This window comes from Microcaecilia unicolor, chromosome 1 (genome assembly GCF_901765095.1).
Source record: "Microcaecilia unicolor chromosome 1, aMicUni1.1, whole genome shotgun sequence".
Taxonomy (NCBI): Eukaryota; Metazoa; Chordata; class Amphibia; order Gymnophiona; family Siphonopidae; genus Microcaecilia; species Microcaecilia unicolor.
The window spans coordinates 357,243,085-357,264,637 of record NC_044031.1 but is presented as its reverse complement, the minus strand read 5'-3'; the positions used below and the strand labels follow the sequence as shown (position 1 = coordinate 357,264,637).

Here is a 21,553-nt window from a genome sequence, read left to right as displayed (position 1 = left end):
CAAAACAGGAAACCAAAACTTCCACAAAAAAGTCAAGGAAACAGCACACGAGTGGATTTCACTATCAACAAGTACCAAGACAATGGTAAAAAAGATTTTATTCTTCGAATCCAACATGCAAGAAGAGCTGACGAGATGTACCCGACACGGGCCGTGTTTTGACATGCAGGCATTTATCTGGTGTCCTGTCAACAAGCAGGCTAATTTATAGAACATGATGGACTGTTAAAAACATCATGAAGATGCAAATAACCATCAGTGTGCCAAGCTTAAAGTTGAAGTTAATAGCGTCAGTAGCAAACTGACAGCTTATCTCCTTGTAAAAAGCGTAGAATGACGCTGGCAGGTGAGTTTTTTTCCATTGACTGTATTAGGACTTGTTCATGGTTCTTTCCACTCTTCTGCTGTTATCTTCAATAGTTCCACATAACATGTGATGTTTTATTCAGAATACTTGGTCTAGTTTTTTGTTATAGTATTTTTCGAACTCTTTATCATCTATGCGAGCTTTCACTTAGTTTACAATTCTATCTGCAATTTCATTGGGTGTGATCTAAAGTTCTACGAGTTTAGTATGCAAACCACTGTTTTAGAGTTGAAAGAATCTGGCAGCACCATGAACATAGCCATCCATGGCTACACAACATTAAGGTATGCCATTATTTTCCAGTGCTTTCAGGACAGTTAACAGAATGTGGGAAAAGCTGTTTCTGTCTGTCTGAATGTGTGAAAATGTCCTGGCTATTACTAAATCAGAAAACACCACCTCTAGCAAGACCAAATACAGCCCAATGACTTATAATAGTTATTATTATGCATTAACAGTATTTAAAGCAAAAACATTTTCAGCTATAGAAAATTTCACCTTCAATTTAGATGAAGGTTTTTTTGGGGGGGGGGAAGAAAGTTTGTAAACTGGAAGATAAACTGGCACCTTTAACAAACATTTTTAGGCTTTTCTCAGTCTTAAGCGGCCTTATATAAGGTGCCCTACCGGGTAGCCAGTTCCACCTCATCTGCTGTTATCAGGGCATTAAGCTTAGCCCTGAAACTTTCTGAAAGCATTGGGAAAGTTTTCCCATCCAGATAGACATCATGTTCTAAGATGTCCTCAGTTGGGCAAGCATATAATTGTCGTTGTGCGAAAAACTGTTGCAATTTTCTGATCTGTTCGCACTAATCGTCCACACCTTTGATCAGTTTGAGAAGTAAGATAGGACTCTAGGGCCTGCCTAATTAAGTTAGTGAAAAGTTTCCCATGCTTGTCCCCATGCAAATAGAGTTGGTACTTACAATATTGTACAGATTTTGTTGCACGATCAAGAAGTTCACAGCAGCCTGTAGCACTAACAATGCACTCTTCTGTTGAGGAGTCGGGCGATGACCGTGTTGAAGACTCACTGCCATGACCCAACGTTCAAGACATAATGAGGCATATTTTCAAAGCATTTAGCCTTCCAAAGTTCCATAGAAACCTATGGAACTTTGGAAGGCTAAGTGCTTTGAAAATACGCCTCATAATATCTCCCTGTTATGAGCCGCCTTCTTAAAACTAGTGTACGCTATGATGATTTCTCTAAGGACTGCATTGAGGCCTCCCAATAAAGCACCGGGTCATCTCAGTGACAATCATTATGAAGCTGATAATCAGACCATTGATGCGAAAGGTAGTTCCCTAACTCCAAATCCCAATATAACTTAAGAGGAAATCTCCAGTGTCGTCAATCTCCCAAGACTCCAAGCTCAAGAGAACACCAGATCAAGGCATGATTAGAGACACTGTAAGGACTGATGCCAGCATCCTGAACTAAAGAAAATAGCATCCAAGAAAGTAGCCAATAAGATTGGGAACCATGGACCCTAGATAAATGTGTGTAATCACTATTTCCAGGGTGTAAAGTATGCTAAACATCTAGAAGATCTAGGGTAGAGCAAAGAAAGGGGAAACCCTGAGTAGTAACCAGGCAGTCTCTGTCCGACCCCAAGGACCAATCTGTACCGGGGTCATGAGCCATATTAAAATCCCCTCCCATAATTACTGGAATATCAGGATGTCGCAAAAGCATTGTCACCAAGGAAGTAAGAAACTTATAATTGTATACATTAGGGGCATAGACATTACACAAAAGCAATGGCTGCTTGTTCAAAGTGACCCTAGCAATAAGAAAATGTCCAGAGGGGGGTCCCTCTAGCAACTTGTACTGGAATAGAATAAAAACTCCCACTTTAAGGTTGACAGTTGGGACTTCCAGTAAATTTCCCACCCACCATTTTTAAAATTTCTCATGCTCCACTGTGGACAGATGAGTTTCCTGTAAAAACATTAAATCTGCTTTATTTCAATTTAAAATTTGTAAATTTTTTTTCTCTCTTAATAGAAGATGTGACCCCATTGACGTTTCAAGAAATAAATGTAACTACCATCCAGGCTAACCTGAAAAAGAGCAAACATAATAGGTCAAGTGTTAGGAAATAGCGGAGAGGATTGTCCTCCCCCTGAATCCCAAAAATCAAAGCAGACCCCAACTGGGGAATCCAACATACTGCGCACGCCACAGAGCCACCTCACCGGTACAAAAAAGAACAAAAAAAAAAAGAAGAACAAATAAAATAACCAATCAAATAAGTAACCACCAAATTAAAAAAAAAATACCTTGTTCCCCCCATCAGTATCCCCAGTATAGAACCTCCACCCATCAATTCCCTGGCTCAACCACCCCCCTTACATGTATCTAATATAATGTGTCCCAAAAAGGACTGAGATCAATAGAATACCTGCCCCTAGGGCCCCTGATCCCTCCCCCTTATAAGACAGAGAAATAAAGTAAAATCCCCTCATGTAATATCTGTTAGGTTCCCTTACACCCCCTGAAATCCCCCCAAATCCTCCTCCTCCTCCCCAGTCAACCCTTCCTTTTCCACCCACTCCTCCCTCAGTCAACCCCTTGCTCCTTCCCCTCCAAAGGACAAAGCCCAAAGAGCCAGTAAGGGAAATATGATATATATATAGAGAGAGAGAGTAAAAAACAGCTTCTAGCTAAACCTGGGAATCCTTCAAAGATGAAAGAAGTATGCACATCCCTCCAAAGAAGGAAAATCATTAGATAATTTTGAAAGCCCAATATTGAGCAGGAAAAGAGCAAGGCCAACAACAATAATAGCATTAATAGGAAGATATTAACAACTACAGCAGTCAGAACCATGCAAACAGACTAGTAAATTGAGAATAGAAACTGTATATACAATACCATACTGCAGGAAATAACTTCACAGAGCAACAATACTCTCACGAGCTCAGAGAGGTTCTGACGGCTCCTGTTAAAGATTTGTTTAATATATCCTTGGAGATGGGGGAGGTTCCATAGGATTGGAGAAGAGTGAATGTGGTCCCTCTTCACAAAAGTGGTGACAGAGAAGAAGCTGGAAACTACAGGCTGGTAAGCCTCACTTTAGTTATTGGAAAAGTAATGGAAGCAATGCTGAAGGAAAGGATATTGAATTTCCTGGAGTCCAATAAGTTGCAAGATCCAAGACAACATGGTTTTACCAAAAGTAAATCGTGCCAAATGAATCTCATTGAATTCTTTGACTGGGTGACCAGAGAATTGAATCAAGGATGTAATCTACTTAGATTTCAGCAAAGCCTGTGACATGGTTTTTCACAGGAGGCTCTTGAATAAACTTGACAGGCTGAAGATAGGACCCAGTGTGGTGAACTGGATTAGGAACTGGTTGTCGGACAGACACCAGAGGGTGGTGGTTAATGGAATTCACTTAAAGGAGGGAAAGGTGAGTAGTAGAGTGCCTCAGGGAATGGTGCAGGGGGCAATTCTGTTCAATATATTTGTGAGTGACATTGCCGAAAGGTTAGAAGGTAAAGTTTGCCTTTTTGCAGATGATATCAAGATTTGTAACAGAGTGGACACCGCGGAGGGAGTGTAAAATATGAAAAAGGATCTGAAGAAGCTAGAAGAATAAACTAAAAAAATGGTATGGGATTTGCATTGTAAGACGTATGAGGAGACTTGCTGACCTGAACATGTATACCCTGGAGGAAATGAGAAACAAGGGTGATATGATACAGACGTTCAAATATTTGAAAGATATTAATCTGCAAACAAAACCTTTTCCGGAGATGGGAAAGTGGTAGAACTTGAGGACATGAATTTGAGGTTGAAGGGGGGTAGACTCGGGAAAAATGTCAGGAAGTATTTTTTTCACAGAGAGAGTGGTGGATACTTGAATTGCCTTCCTTCGGGAGGTGGTGGAGAGGAAAACAGTAACGGAATTCAAAAATGCAAGGGATAAACACAAAGGAATCCTGTTCAGAAGGAATGGATCCATAAAAGCTTAGTGGAGATTGGGTGGCAACACCGGAAATTGGGAAGCAAAGCTAATGTTGGGCAGACTTGTACGGTCTGAAAATGGCAAGGACAAATCAAGGTCAGTTATACATATAAAGTACCACATACAAGTTTGCCTTGTTGGGCAGGCTGGATGGACCGTACAGGCCGTTACCTGCCATCATCTACTGTGTTACTATGTATGTTACTATGTTACCTCATTTATACCTAAAAAGAAGGAGAATATACAAAGAAGGGAAACATTGTCCTAATACATTCACACAGTCATCAAATCAACAAGTGGAATAAGCAGTTGGTAAAAAGCAAGCCCAACTGAAACAGAAAAAATTGTCCAAATAGAATCAAGTAGTCAGGGAGATGAGTCTAGGGCAGCATAAATGCTGGCAGCATCAAACTTGTGATGACTTTGGTGCTGAAAATTGGGATGTTTCAGTTCTTCCTGCCATCTTGAACGAGTTTGCACCTCGTGACATTTTCAATGCTGACGAAAACGGTCTCTACAGGCGAGCAATTCCTGATGGAACACTTGCATTCAAACATGCCGAAACTACTGGAGGTAAAACATCAAAGAACCGACTGACGATCCTCCTTTGCTGCAATATGGATGGGAGTGAGAAGTTGGAACCCCTCGTCATTGGAAAGAGCAAACAGCCCCGTTGGTTCAAGAAAGTTAAGCGACTTCCTGTGTCATACGAGGCTAACCCAAATTCATGGATGACTGGGGAAATTTGTAAGCAGTGGCTAAAGAAGTTAGACACTAGAATGCGGGCACAAAGGGGTCAGATTTTGTTGCTTTGTGATAATTGTGCTGCACTCAGGGATGATGTCAGGCTGTCTAACATCAAGGTGGTCTTCCTGCCACCAAACACTACCTCTCTGATCCAACCTATGGATCAGGGCATAATAGCAAATTTCAAACAACATTATCGGGCTCTTGTGCTACGTCGTCTGATGAGCGTTATGGATTACCAGACTGGCAAGGATAAACATGCTGTTGAACAAGGATAAACGTGCTGTTGAACTGGCTCGTAATCTATCACTGTTGGATTCCCTACATATGCAGAAAGAAGCCTGGAATCATGTTACACAGGCAACCATTGTGAACTGCTACAAGCGGGCAAGCTTTGTTAAGGATGTGGAGAGGGACGAAACAGATGCAGCTGTTGCAAACGCGTCAGATGAACAGGTTATTGACATCCCAGCCGGTGTTACTGAAAAGGAGTTTCATCGTTACGTAGCTGTTGATTATGATCTACAAACAGCTGATGACAGCACTGATGTCGAGATAAGCGCCTACACGCAGGTAACAACGGCTGATGATGAAACAGATGATGAAATGAGCAGCGAGGCACATGCTGACGAAATTCAACAACCTCCTCCTGTCACTTTTGCAAGAGCGCTGAAGAGTCTCAACTCTGCGGGCCTATCTGGAGGCCACTGGATGTCAGTGCTATGACAGTTTTTACCGTCTGGCAGACGGTCTATGGAACTCACAGACCCAATAGTGTACAGATTACTTCAGTTAACGGAGACTGTATACTGTACGTATAATAATAAACAATAATGTACATATGTTTATCAGATGTCAAGCTTCTTTGGGTCACAACGGTTAAGTGCACACTCCGGTTAACTGCATGTATTTCTTTGGTCTCAGACCCTTGCACTTCAGCGGATTGCACTGTATTTGGGGGTCCTTTTACAAAGGTGCAGTGAAAAATGGCTTACAGTAGTGTAGGCGTGGGTTTTGGGCGTGCACCAATCCATTTTTAGCGCGCCTATAAAAAAGGCTTTTTTTTTGCTGAAAATATGTGCGCACAAAATCAAAATTGCCGCACGTCCATTTTGGATCTGATACCTTACCACCAGCCATTGACCTGGCGGTAAAATAAAAAATATTTTTCAGACGTGTGCAGTGGATATGTTCCAAAATTGAAATTACTGCAAGGGCCACACGGTAATCGGGCGGTAATTCCAATTTGGCACGTGTAGTCACCTACACGGCTTAGTAAAAGGGCCCCTTGGTTAGGGGTTTTTTTTTCCCCCAAGAAACCTTAGGTCACACACAATTATCTCCAAAACATAGCCCTTTAAGTTAGTTAACAGACATCCTGATATTTGATATCATTTATTCCACAGGGAATGGGAAAAATTAGTGCTGCAATATTTACTGTACCAATAGGTAAATTGCTTGATTTCATTTTTTTTTAGGATCCCTGTCATCTCTGTTAATAACTACTTCACTAATATCTGGGGCTGTTGGTGCTCACCAGTTTTACTGTTTTACTTTTTATATTGTGACATCATGTGTGCTGCTTTTGGGAATACAACCTTGTATAAAACAAGATAACAAGATAACATCTGAAGTGTGCAGAGCTGATACAGCCTGCATTGTGAAAGCATTTGATTTAGACTTTAAAGAAACACAAGTATAAAAGAACTCAGAAAAGAATAGGTTGCCTCATCTTGTACACTTTAATTACACAGTTGATTGATAATTAAAATGATCAGTATGTCTTGTGTTTTATTTTTCTTTATCCTTAACAGGTTTTCCAGAATCTGAAAAATTAACTCTCTTCATCATAAGTGTGTGGCATGATATATTCTCCATTCGAGGAGTGATAAATAAAGCTATGCAATCAGTAATGAAGCAACGTGCAAAAGGAGAAGTTTTAACTTGTTTAAGTTCTTATCTTAACTGGGAAAAGGTAACCTGTGCTTTTTTTCTGATATTTTTTCGTTCACTTAGAATTTCTTTATATTGTTGGAAGATTTTCAGATAATGACCCAGATTTATAGTGATTACAATGTATAGCCGTTACAAGGATCCCTAGTGGAATCTTGGAATTGTAGAATACAATGGGAAGATATATATGCATTTTGGCAGCTAAAACATTTTTTTTCGGTCTCTGAATCGGGGCCGAATAACCCAGCAACTGGGAGCTAAGATAAAACACTTTTTCGAGGAGGTTTCTGAGACGAACCCATCCATCTCGGGTTTACACAAGGCACTGTGGGCAGAAACAGATCCCAAAAACCTTACACAACTGAAAGTGCGCTGGGAAAAAGACTTAGGAATTAGCCTAGCATCATGGGATATTAATAAGCAGTTGAAGGGGATATCACGAATGATCAGTGGAGCACAATATAGGGAATGTGCCTTCCACTTTATACATCGAGCCTATATGACCCAGGTTCACCTAGCGAAGTTTGGGGGGATGCAGACTCAATATGCATGCGGTGTGGGAGTGCAGAAAATTCCTTTTATCATGGTTTTTGGGATTGTAGGAAAATTAAAGCATATTGGGGGAATCTAACTACCTACCTGTCAACTATTGGGTCATCAGATACCGTGTACACCCATGCAGTTATTGTTGAATCTCCCGGGTTCAGTTGGGGGAGGGTCACCTGGGGGTACGCTCTTATTTCGCAAATTTACCTTGCTGGCAAAGAAATGTATCCTGCAATATTGGACGACTGACGCGGGGCCGGAATATTGGCATTGGCGAAACTTAATTCATCAGTTGATGATGTGGGAAGCAAAAGAAGCCAAACGCGGGCCCAAAAAGCGAATTGCATTTCTAAAACTCTGGGGAGCATACATAGACTCTCTGACCCATAGGGGGAGAAGTTTGGTTCTTAATGTGCTGTAATGGTTGGTAAAGTTCATATTTATCAGACATGAGCGGGAGGGAGGGGGGGGGGGGGTTTATGAGCAACATTAGGAAGGTCATTGAGGAGAAGGAACATGTTGGGACACAGAACGTTGAATGGGAAGGTAATGATTAATATTTAGATCAATAAGACTTGTCTAAATTATAGGAAGACTAGGAATCGCAGGGGGTGAGTCCAAGAGACAGACCTTCCCCCGTTTATGCGTTTGATGAGTGGATGTCCTAATGTTGAAGTTTATTTTATCTTTGTCCTGTACCCATCAATGTATGTATACTCATGAGTCATAAGGAGGACGAGGGTTATAAGTAAAAGGAAAGATGAACAATTTATGAAAGATAATGGTTGTAAAGTTTTATTGTTCAATAAAAATTGTTTAAACATAAACATTTAAATGAAGGTGAGATCAGCTGGCAGGAGGGGTACAGGGGAAGTCACTATCTACTCTCTTCACTCAGATCCTCCTGCTAGTAGTACACCAGATGGCTCCTCATAGAATCCATGAGAACCCTGGCCCACTAAACAGGTAGATTTATCAAGGACTTGTGAAATAATTCCTCTCACTTTCCTGCAAGGAGAAGGAAATGGAGTAGCACAAAAACCTTTTGCTGCACTGCTGCAATATCTTTACCGGAAACATCTTCCCTTACCACAGTGTAGGAGAGGTTTGATTGATGTCTTGTGAGTGCTCAGTTTGTTTGCTAATCAGAATTGCAGATTTCTCAGGACAACCAGGAAGTCAATAGCTTCTTCGTGTTTTGGGGGGGTTGCACATTCAGCTCAGTCAGTTGGTTTTTGTGGGTATCTAATGCCAAGAACCTTCATTTACAATCACGTAGGGATTTTCCCCTATTTCATTTCCCTACCCAACTCACCCCAATCACCAGAGTGACATTTCTTGAGAGGGATCCATGAACCAGAGCTCCTTAAAACAGTGTTCCAAGAAAAAAGTAGTCACTGCCTGATGCTGTGGTTTAGATTAGTACCCAAACTCTGTTTCAGCATTACATGACAGTAAGCAATAGCAGTGTCTCTTAAATGTGTGGGAACTTTCTTTCTGAGCATACATAGTCCTAACTGTACTATGAACTCCAAAGTATGGGAATTAACAAGCAGCAACAGGGTAAATAGATAGCCCTGCTTTGTGCAGAACACACGTTGCACATAGTACCATTGCTTCTTCTCCTTTTAATCCTTCCAGCCTCTGCTTTGTGTCCCCACCCCCCCATTTGCTTCCTTATCTCACTCCATGTCTGCACTACCTGCTCCTTGGAGCTTGCTTTGCCACATATAATTGTTGTTAATGTAAGTGCAGCTTGACTTGAGGAAGCTTGGAAATGCTGCTACTGGATCACTTATAAATTGCTTTTTCAGGTGTACAAATGTTGTCTTCCATCTGCTGCAGATTATATTTCCAAGCAACTTATCCCACACTCTTCTTGTCAATCTTTGCATTCCTCCCAGTAGTCCCTCCTCCTTCATCTTCCCCCCTCCCTGTCTTATAAAACTCGATATCACTCAAGCCACTGCCTTTTCTAAGCTGATCCAAAACTCTGGAATACTTTGCCATGTTAAATCCGAACCCTCTTACCCCACATTTAAGAAACTCTTAAAATCTTGGCTTTTTAGTCAGGCATTCCCCTCCTGATTTTGGGTTTCTCTGCCAAAATCTGTTCTTTTCCTCTTTTTTTTCTTTCTCTATTGCTCCTTTGGCGGTATATCAAATAAAATTAAATAAACAAATCTGATCACCAGAGTGCATAGTTTTTCGGTTTATAACCTGCTTGTATTTAAAAAAACAAAACAAAAAAACCCATTCCATTTGAAGAATAATGGCTGGGACACCACCTTGCCAGGGTCTCTGAATGTTGTCTTGGTGGCAGTGCTGGCTGACCTGAGAAACAGAAGGCCTGATTAGGCAATGGAATTCAGGTTTTTCACTATCACTGGGCTCACTCATTTAAATGATTTTAAAAACATAGATATGTGAATAACAGTCGATTATATTCTTGCCTTCAGTTGTATAGCATTTCTATGAAGAAGTGAAGAATATTTTAAAACCACCTGTTTTAGTTCCATTCATATGCCTACATTACTGTAATAATGGAAGCTGGCATTTTGCTTTGTTTATTGAAAGTATTATAGACCACACTGAACTTTGTTTTTTCACTGTGCAACATTTTGAGAGCAATAAAACAAAGTACAGAGATAAGTGTCTGGTCTAGATCAATCACCTTTTTTTTTTTTCTTTTAGAGTCCTCCTTTAAGTACTGGCATCATACTCTCCAGCTTACTTATGGCAATAGAGCTCTGTCCAAATGTGAAATTTCAGTTAAGTGAACGATTTGGTGAAGAGCTGAGTGATACTATGTGGGAATATCTGTTTGCTATTGATTTGTTATGCTGTCATCGGAAATGGGTATGGACACATGACAATGTCATAAGGTAAAATTAAAACGCCTTACTTGCTACTTAGAATATGCTATAAAAAAGAATTTATTACATTTTTGGTTTTCATTTAGTAGAAGGGCCCTTTAGTTTGAAGATACAGCACTGCGTTACATGCACATGATGAGGTTTTCATAACATCTTTAGTCCTTCAGGCTATGAAAGGAATAGGAGGGTGTGAGAATGGCAGAGATGTAGAAAGTATGCCTAATGGTTTTGTTGTCTGTGAAAATAGTTTCAAATTATGCGAGAGATTTTGAAGGACCTTTGATGGTTTTAGAAGTCTTCTCCAAATGGGGGTGGGGGTAGAGAAAGAGCCAGTCAAAGGGTCATCCTTACAGTAAGAAACAATGAGTCTACACTGGAATATCTTTTACTTCGCATTTTCTGATTAGGTATTTTACTTCAACACTAGTCAGTGTAAAATTTAAATTTCCATAGTGTCTCACAGATCAATCCAGAGACTTGTGGGTTGTGTCCCTCTACCAGCAGGTGGAGATAGAGAGAACCTCCGAGGTTTGCTATATGTGGACCTGTGCAGCCAAGTAAGCCTCAGTATTCTCTCTAGCAGGTGGAGGGACATCTCTGTGCAGCTCTGGTTTGATCTGGCTACTGGTGTCCTTTGAGCCTAGTTTAGCACAGTCAGGGGTTGAGTGGCTGTTTGTAGCTTGTGGTGTACACCTGGTGGTGCCAGGTCCCTCCCAGTCTTCCCTTACCTTTCCTCTGTCGCCTGGGGCTGTGGGCCTGAGCGTCTCTTTAAGAGACTGTGTTTTTGTTTAATCATACGGAGGAGCTAGACGGGCTGCCAAGTCTGTTTGAGGAGCAGGCGTTTGTGGAGCATGTCAGTGCCTTCTGAGGTGGCTAAGCGCTGCTCCCGGTGTGGGGGCCAGAGAGCAGCGTCGGGGGAGTGTGAGTCCTGCCGCCATCAGCCTGCAGCGGGTGTTCAGCATGACAGAGGTTCCCCTCAGGCGTCCGGTGAGTCGGAAGCATAGGGGATAGTTTCGGCAGTTTCCTCGGGGCAGTTAGCAGCGCACATCGGCAGACACCATTTTTTCCTCTCAGGCGCGACCAGCTCTGCACTTGGTGGTTGACAGACAGGAGGCATAGCGCGCTTCTGTGGCACAGGCACCGATGGAGGAAAGCAATTTAGAGGGAGCAGAGGAGTCCTTTTCAGTTCCTTTTTCCCCGGATTTTGTTTTATTAATGCACAATGCCTTTCTTCTGAAGAAGTCAGGTGCTTCTCTTCAGGCAGCCCCCGTCTCTTCCTCAGCAAACTTCGGTTGCTGCAGTCTCTCAGTCTTTCCTGCCAAAACATCCCCGGGTAGAGATTTTTGATCCTGAGGAGGTATCTGACACAGATGGCCCAGTTTTGTCTCCGGGCAATCCCTCAGAATCATTGGATTTGGCAGATGAAGTCACACTGCCTTCTGAGGAGGGGGATGATCCAACGGCTGCCCGCCTTTTTCGCAGGGAAGAGCTTCCTTCCCTGATTATTAGGGCTTTTGAGGTTTTGACCATTTCACCCCCTGAATCGTCAGGGGAAACAGGTCTGGTGCCCTCTATTATGTCTGGCACCAAATGCCCACCTCGTTCCTTTCATGTGCATGAGGCCATGAAGATCCTTATTTCGGCGCAGTGGAATACGCCGGACAGTGGGCTTAAGGTTGCTAGAGCTATGTCGCGTCTTTACGCGCTGTCTGCTGCTGACTTAACTTGCTGAAGGTTCTTACAGTGGATTCATTAATCACAGCGGTCACTAAGAAAACCACTCTCCCTGTGGAGGGTGGCACGGCACTCACGGACCCTCAGGATCGTAAGTTGAAGACTTGCTTGAAGCTGTCCTTTGAAGTAGCGGCCCTTTCCCTGCAAGCTTCAGTTTGTGGCTCTTATGCGGCGCAGGCATGCTTATCGTGGGTACAGAAAGCCTCCTCTCCGGAGGACCTCGAGGCTGTTTTGCTGGCCTTAGAGTCCTGTGTAGCCTTCCTTGCGGATCTTCTTTATGATCTTTTGAGGGTTTCGGTGAAGGAGGTTTCCCTAGCGGTCACCGTGCGTCGCTGGCTGTGGTTGCGACATTGGGTTACAGATGTGGCCTCTAAGTCACGGCTGGCAAGGCTTCCTTTTAGGGGAAAACTTTTGTTTGGGACAGGACCTCGGTGACTCTAAGGGCCAGCGTCTCCCGGAGGACAGGTCCAAATTTGTGCGACCGGCGGGACCTAGACCTAAGTTTAGGGATACACGTCGTTACCGTCCAGGTCGCGGGGCCTCTTTTCAGAGAGCAAGGTCTTCTCAGAGACCTCAGCCCTTTTGAGGTGACAGGCGGGCCTTCCTTTCTGATAACAGAAACCAGCCCGCAGCCAGGTCCGTCCAGTGATGGGGCCCTAGTCCATCTCCAGCCGGTTATTGGGGGCAGGCTGTCCCTATTCCTGGTGGAGTGGACCAGGGTAACATCCGATGGATGGGTCTTGGAGGTTATCAGAGACGGCTACAAGTTGGAATTGGCTCGTCTGATAGGAGACTCGATTCTGGAATCTGCAAATCTCCCGCCAAGGTGTGGGCAGCTCGTCACACCCTTCTCAACTTACAATGACTGGGAGCTGTCCAGCCTGTACCCCTAGCAGAAAGAGTGTGCGGGCGATACTCCATTTATTTTGTGGTGCCAAAAAAAGGGTGGTTCTTGGCGACCCGTCCTAGATCTCAAGTGCGTCAACAGGTCCTTATGGGTTCGGCATTTCCGCATGGAAACCTTCCACTCGGTGATCGCAGCGGTACAGCCAGGGGAGTTTTTGACGTGTCTCGATCTCAAAGAAGCCTGTTTTACATATTCCAATTTGGCCTCCCCACAGGCATTTTCTTCACTTTGCAGTGCTCGGTCGTCATTTTCAATTCAAAGCGATGCCCTTTGGCCTAGCCACAGCACCTCAGACTTTTTCCAAGGTCCTTGTCATAGTGGCAGCCTATCTCAGAAAAGAAGGGATTCAAGTCCATCCTTATCTAGATGACTGGCTTGTACGACGTCTTCTTTCAAAAAGAGTCGACGGGCAACCGACAGAGTGGTTGGGTTGCTTCAGTCGCTTGTTTGGGTGATCAACTTCCCAAAGTGCAGACTTACTTCCAGACGCTGGAATACTTGGGAGTGTGCTTCGATACCCGAACAGGGATAGTTTCTCTTCAGGGTCAGTTGCGAGCTCTGTTCCAAACTCCGAACCTGTAGGCTTGGGACTATGTACAAGTTCTGGGTTCCATGGGCCAGAGCTCACATGCGCCCTTTCAGTGGCACCTTCTGAGCTGTTGGTCTCCTCTCTCGGAGGATTACGAGGTTTGGGTGCCATTTTTGACCCGTCTGCATACAATCATGCACTGGTGGTTCATTCAAAGGAATCTGGTGTCGATTCCAAGATGGTGGATTGATCCTGTCGAGGTGCTTCACGCAATTTTGATCCTCTGAAATGCCGAAGCGAAGAGGATGATCGACTGCGGCAGGGACCCCTAACCGGCCCCCAGCTTCATTGCTGAGTTCTATTGAACCTTATTTGCGGAGACTGGAGGTAACTGAAGGAACGTGGGTTGGCATGCTGACGGCGTCTGGGCAAGGTGGAGATCCGACGTCCCCCCCCCCCCCCTCGCAGCCTTGTTGTGCAAGTTCTCCAGTGCACAGTACAGTCTCTCCTTCAGCAGCTGGTGAGCAAAACTGAAGTTGAGAGATTGGGATCCCAGGAGAGCAATTGGAGAACAAAGGAGTTTTACACGCCCTTAATTTAAATTCTGTCTCGAGGGAAACTGCGGGAGATCGTTTGGCAAGTGAAAAGCAAGCTGAAGAAAATAACTCTGCTGAAAAGGTACAGACTTTAAACTTTCCTCAATTTTTACAAGAGAAGCCGGCTGAAGTAACTCTGGAAAATCTTTGGGCTCTAATTGTAAACCTGGGAAAGGTCTTGTGTCCTCAAACCCAGGTTTTAGAGACCAAGACACAAAAATTAGAAGAGGAAATGGAAATCGTTAATAATGAAATAAAGAAAACTGTAGAAAAAGTAGAAAATCAGGAAAAAAATGTTACTCAACTTCAAACAATTCAAGCAACAATGATAAAAGATAATATGAATATGCGGAGGAAGATTGAGACTTTGGCAAATTCCCTGAGATCAAACAATTTAAGATTTTTGAATTTTCCTAAGGTACCATTGGTAACACTGAGGGAAATGTTGAATAGATATTTTAAAGAAATTTGGGGACTTAAGATACCATTCCTCCTTTTTCTCAGGTATATTATCTTCCAAATAAACCAACAGAAGCACAAGTGCCTATTAATCAAGCTGAACCTTCTTTGGATGTTTCAGCTATTCTAGAATCCTTTGATACGGATTTGGTTACTTCTTCTACTTTATTAGCAACTGTTGCGTTAATTTTGGATAAAGTTTTGATTATGAGAATGTTCTTTAAAAACAAAGATAAAAAATTTCTAGGTTTTAAATTATCAATATTCCTGGATGTAACAAAAGAGACTCAAAAAAGACGTAAGCAGTTTTTGCTGCTTAAGCCAGGAGTACTTCAGATTGGGGCTACTTTCCATCTTCGATATCCTTGTAAATGTATAGGCAGATTCCAATCAGTTAAATATATTTTTTTGAGCCATTTCAGCTTACAGAATTCCTTGTAACCAAACGCTCTTAGGGGGTTGGTTATTATTGACATTTGTTATAGCTCCGTTAAATAATGTCACTTCGATGTTAGACAGGTTTCTAAATCTTTCAGGAAAATGTGTTACGCTTTCGCCACAATTGGTAATCTTGGATTAAAAAATGAGGACTTGAGTATATTTACATACTAATAATTTTATTTAGTTTTGTTCTTCATATAATTATGTTTGTATTTCAAAAAGGTAAGCATAGGAAGTCAAATATGTTAGCGTTTAACTTTAAAAAAGGAAGCTATGATAAAATGAGAAGAACAGTAAAAAAAAAAAAAAAACTTAGAGGAGCGACTGAGAGGGTAAGAAGCCTACAACAGGCATGGATGCTGTTCAAAAACACCGTCCTGGAGGCCCAGGCCAAACATATTCCACGTATCAGAAAAGGAGGACGGAAAACCAAACGACAGCCAGTGTGGTTAAAAAGTGAGGTAAAGGAGGCTATTGGAACTAAAAAGGAATCCTTCAGAAAATGGAACCGAATGAGGAAAATAAGAAGCAGCATAAGGAATGTCAAGTCAGATGCAAAGCGCTGATAAGAAAGGAAAAGAGGGATTTTGAAAGAAAGATAGCGATAGAGACGAAAATTGATAGTAACATTTTTTTTAGATACATTAAAAGCAGGAAACTGGCAAAAGAATTGGTTGGCCCGCTGGATGACCGGGGTGTAAAAGGGGCAATCAAGGAAGACAAAGAAATAGCAGAAAAACTAAATGAGTTCTGTGCTTCGGTCTTCACCAAGGAAGATTTGGGTGGGATACCGGTGCCGGACAGGGTATTCGAAGCTGAAGAGTCAGAAAAACTTATTGAAATATCTGTAAATCTGGAAGACGTAATGGAGCAGTTCTGCAAACTGAAGAGTAGCAAATCTCCTGGACCGGATGGTATTCACCCTAGGATACTGATAGAACTAAAAAATGAGCTGGTAGAGCTACTGTTATTGATTTGTAATTTATCCTTAAAATCGAGCATGATACCGGAAGATTGGCGGGTGGCCAATGTAACGCCGATATTTTAAAAAGGTTCCAGAAGAGACTCGGGAAATTATAGACCGGTGAGTCTGACGTTGGTGCCGGGCAAAATGGTAGAGACTATAATTGAGAACAAAATTACAGAGCACATTCAAAAGCATGGACTAATGGGACAAAGTCAACATGGATTTAGTGAAGGGAAGTCTTGCCTCACCAATCTGCTGCATTTCTTTGAAGGGGTAAACAAACATGTGGACAAAGGTGAGACGGTTGATATTGTGTATCTAGATTTTCAGAAGGCATTTGATAAGGTCCCTCATGAAAGACTACAGAGGAAATTAGAGGGACATGGGATCGGAGGTAGTGTCTTACTGTGGATTTAAAATTGGTTGAAAGATAGAAAACAGAGAGTAGGATTAAAAGGTGAATATTCACAATGGAGAAGGGTAGTTAGCGGGGTCCCTCAGGGATCGGTGCTGGGACCTCTGCTTTTTAACATATTCATAAATTACCTAGAAATGGGGGTAACTAGTGAGGTAATCAAATTTGCCGATGACACAATGTTATTCAAAGTACTCAAATCGTGAGAAGATTGTGAAAAACTACAAGAGGACCTTATGAGACTGGGAGACTGGGCGTCTAAATGGCAGATGACGTTTAATGTGAACAAGTGCAAAGTGATGCATGTGGGAAAGAGGAACCCAAACTATTACTACATCATGCAAGGTTCAGTGTTGGGAGTCACAGACCGAGAAAGGGATCAAGGTGTCGTCGTAGATGATACGTTGAATACTTCTGCTCAATGTGCTGCTGCGGCTAGGAAAGCAAATAGAATGCTGGGTATCATTAGGAAAGGGATTGAAAACTAAAATAAGGATATTATTCTGCCGTTATATCGCTCCATGGTGCGACCACACCTCGAGTATTGTGTTCTATTCTGGTCGCCACACCTCAAAAAAGATATAGTGGAATAGGAAAAGGTGCAGAGAAGGGAGAGAAAGATGATACAGGGGATGAGATGACTTCCCTATCAGGATAGGCTGAAGAGACTGGGGCTCTTCAGCGTGGAGAAAAGGCGGCTGAGGGGAGATATGATAGAGATCTTTATGATAATGAGTGGAATGGAACGGGTTGATGTGGAGCGTCTGTTTATGCTTTCAAAAAATACTAGGACAAGGGGGCATGCGATGAAGCTGCAGTGTGGTAAATTTAAAACGAATCGGAGGAAATTTTTCTTCACTCAACGAATAGTTAAATTCTGGAATTCGCTGCCAGAAAAGGTGGTTAAGGTGGTTAACTTAGCGGACTTCAAAAAAGGGTTGGATGGCTTCCTGGAGGAAAAAGCCATAGAATGTTATTGAATGGACGAGGGAATAAATACAGTATTTCTAGGATGGGCGGGACAAATTGCTTGTTCTTTTGGCCGCTGTCGGTGACAGGGTGCTGGGCTTGATGGACCCTTAGTCTGTCCCAGCATGGCGATGCTTATGTACTTATCCGGACACGGTTATCACTACGATGCTTCAGGCTCGGAAAAGATCCACTTCAATAGCTTATGCTGCTAGGGTGTGACGTACCTTCAATTCGTGGTGTGCGAGTTCGGGATCGTCAGCGGCTTCGGTATCGGTTATCCTCGCGGTTTCTTCAGGAGGGTGTACAGAAATCACTCTCATTGAGTTCTCTTAAAGTGCAGGTGGCAGCTCTGGCATGCTTTAGAGGGTAGCTTCAGGGGGCGTCGATCGCCTCCGACCCAGATGTGGTTCATTTTTTGAGGAGCGTAAATTGGTTGCGTCCTCTGCACGTACCAGCTTTGCCATCCTGGAACCTTAATCTAGTTCTCAAAGCGCTTCCGCATCCTCATTTTGAACCCTTATTGGGGATTATGGTTAAGATCCTTAATGGCTACTAGGAAAATCGCCTTCAAGGTAAGATCCTTACCTTGAAGGCGATTTTCCTAGTAGCCATTACTTCGGTTCAGAGAATTTCAGAGTTGCAGGCTCTTTCTTGAGGAGACCCCTTCCTGCATTTTACGGAGACGGGGGTATCGATTAGGACAGTTCCTTCGTTTTTCCCCAGGGTGGTTTCTCATTTCCATTTGAGGCAATCTCTGTATTTGCCGACTTTTCGCCGGGAAGATTACCCCAAGCAATTCCGGGCTCTTCGCTGCCTCGACGTGAGATGGGCTCTTCTCGGGTATTTGGAGGTGACAAATGAATTTTGTCTTTCTGACCATCTCTTCATCCTTTTTGGAGGCAGTAAGAAGGGTCATATGGCGTTCGAGGCCACCATAGCCCATTGGGTGCGGGAGGCCGTCACTTCGGCCTACGTGGCATTGGGCAAGCACAAGCCCCTGTGCAAATTTGTGCTCATTCTACGCGAGCTCAGGCTTCCTTGTATGCAGCATCCCATTTGGTTTCTCTGGAAGATATCTGCAGAGCCGCAACATGGGCTTAGGTCCATACGTTCACTCGTCATTATCAGGTGGATGTGGCAGCTCGGCAGGATGCGGTGTTTGGCTCGTCGGTGATTTCTGCCAGGTTGGGGGTGTCCAGCCCTACTTGAGGACTGCTTGGGTACATCCCACAAGTCTCTCGATTGATCTGTGGGATGCCATGGAAGGAAAAATTAATTCTTACCTGATAATTTTCTTTCCATTAGTCCCAACAGATCAATCCAGAGGCCCCCCCCCCCCCCCCCCCCCCCCCCCGGATTTACTGTCTACGGTTTTGTTTCGGTTGGTTAGATTTTTCGGGTTTCGTTCTGATTGTTCCTTAGTTTGATTAAATTATAAAAACAAATAAATTTGGAAGTTGTGGAAGTATGTTGGGCATTTGGTCTGACAGTGTCAGGAGAGTTTTCTATTGTTTCCATTCCACTGCTTTGGTATTGTTCATACTGAGGTTTACTTGGCTGCACAGGTCCACATATAGCAAACCTCGGAGGTTCTCTCTATCTCCACCTGCTGGTAGAGGGACACAACCCACAAGTCTCTGGATTGATCTGTTGGGACTAATGGAAAGAAAATTATCAGGTAAGAATTAATTTTTCCATCTTTGATTTACAGTGATTTTTTTTTCTTTGCCAGTAAAGAGCTATGGCCTATCATGGATAAATGGGTAAAGCATCGAAAGGGACATACAAATATTGCATCTACTCCTCATATTATTGTAGCTGCTGTTCTTCGGCTAATTGGTAAGTAACTTTCTTTCTTGGATATTGCTGTAATTTTCTTGCCACATAGAACATGACAGCAGAAAAAAGAGACGTATGGCCTATCCAGTCTGCCCAACTACATCATATACTGAGCTTGACAATCCTGTGCTTACCTTCAGATCTTCTGTGCTTGTCCCATGCTTTCTTGAATTCAGATGACCGCACAAGGAAGCTGTTCCATACATGTCTTTCTGCAAAGAAATATTTCTTTAGATTACTCCTGAGTCCACCTCTCTTACCTAAAAGCGGTGGACTCGGGAGTACTCTAAAGAAATTACATCGCTACTGATGTCTCATTCAAGAGCATCCTTTCCGTTGAGAGGGCGCCATACCTGTTGGCCATTTTAGTAGCCACCACATGGACTAAGTGTGTGATTTATACCCTTTTGAAGATCCAGTCTCCAGAACTGTATATAGTACTACAAATAGAGTGTCACCGGAGACTTATACAGATACAATATTACCTCTTTTTCCTGCTGACCTTTTTTTTACCTCTTTTTTTTCTGTGCACCCAAGCATTCTTCTTTTGCCTTTACCAAATATACCTCGTTGACTACCTTAACATCATCAGATAAAGGGAAAGGGGGATGTGACTTGATATACAGCCTTTCTGTGGTTACAGTCAAAGCGGTTTACATATTATATACAGGTACTTATTTTGTACCTAGGCATTGGAGGGTTAAATGAGTCACAAGGAGCTGCAGTAGGAATCAAACTCTAGTTCCTTTGCATAGCAGCAGATGAATTCAGAGACGTGTGGGTTGTGTCCATGTTCCATCAGGTGGCAATAGACAGCGTTGAATTGCACTGTCATATAGGACAATGTGCTCCCTAGCCATTCAGTATTCTTTATCTCCATCAGGCGAATGGATGGTTTCTCACAAGCTCCTGGCCTCATCTGGTTGTGGCTCCTATTTAGTGGAAGCTGAGGGGTGTGTAACTGAGTGATGCCACCTTTACGGATATGCCTGGTCACCTCAGGTCCCTTCCTCACCCTTTCCCACCTCGCCAGCTATTTTCCTTCATTGCTCCTTCCTCACAAAAAAAAAAACCCCAAACTTAGAAAACTGGCACTTTTCTAGCCTCTATGGTGGGGACTATTTATGAAAGAGAGTGTGGATGCTGCTTCAGGCAGCTGGATCATTGCTGGGCAGCAACTGGCTCCTTGACCTGCAGCTCTGTGGTGAGTGTTCCCTTTTCAGTTGCTATTGTCTACAGCTTTGTTAAGCTTTGCTTATGAAGGCTGAGCAGCAGGGCAGCATCGAGTCGGTGTCTAGTCAGCACTGGATCTCTTATTTATGACTGCCGTTAGTGGTCCGCCATTTTTGCACGGGACCGTGGTGCCTTCAGTGGTTCTCTTTGACAAACCAGCCATCTTGCAGGGGCGCGTCTTCTTCCCGTTCTTTCCCCTACTCCCAGTCTTGTATCACACCTCTTTCCTGTTCTAACTCGCTCCCGTAGTTGTTGCTCTTACAGTCAAGCCTCTGCCAGTCTTTTAGGTTGCGCTACTGCTTTGTCAGGCTGGAAGCATGGGTTGACTGTAGCTCCAGCTGCGCCCAGTGAGCTGCGGAGTACTGGATCCCTGCAAGCCTCACAGCCTCTACCCGGGAGCTCCATATCTGGCAGTCTGGAACCATATTTTGTTATGGGGGTTTGGGTTTCCCATCCGCCTCTTCTGATTCTTTGGGAGTGTTCTACCAGTCGTTTTACTGGTGCTTGTGGCCCAACTGGGTGTACCAGTGGGTCCATAGGATCATGCAGGGTCTGCATGTCTCAGCTCCCCCCCTTCTGCTAACGGGCCAAAGCGATCGCAATCTTAGGGAGTGTTCTTGTCTCTGGACCCTACTTTGCCTGAGTCTGTTCCAGTGTCTAGTTGGCTTCTGCCAATCAGGAGCCATGGGGTGCAAATCCTGGCTTGGACCTGGTTCACATTTCTTTCCTATGCTGGTACCCTTGGGCTAGTACCCTATTGCAGTTTCTGTCTTTCGTGCTCTTATGAGGTGTCTGTGGTGGGTTTCCATTACCTCAGCTGCTTCCTTGTTTTTTGCTATATTCAGGCAGTTCGTCGTCTTGTGGACAGCAGCATCGCTATGTCTGGGGTGAACAGCGCACAGAGTTCCTGCAGCACCTCTTTATATTACCCATGATTCCTGTGTTACCTATCTTCACCGTTTTCTTCTTGTCAGAGGACCCTGGTTTCATCT

General features: G+C 43.4%; 1 protein-coding gene across 3 annotated transcripts in view; it reads left to right on the top strand.

Moving 5' to 3' along the window:
• The window catches only part of ICE1 (interactor of little elongation complex ELL subunit 1), a 352,896-nt gene that overhangs the window by 292,772 nt on the left and 38,571 nt on the right, over positions 1-21,553 (top strand). For 2 of the 3 annotated variants that reach the window (XM_030209647.1, XM_030209639.1), the window contains 3 exons: positions 6,909-7,069; positions 10,288-10,478; positions 19,222-19,328. In XM_030209647.1, the coding sequence (XP_030065507.1) occupies positions 6,909-7,069; positions 10,288-10,478; positions 19,222-19,328 (459 nt within the window). The remainder of the gene's footprint in view (positions 1-6,908; positions 7,070-10,287; positions 10,479-19,221; positions 19,329-21,553) is intronic. The other variant, XM_030209656.1, reaches the window with a different exon arrangement.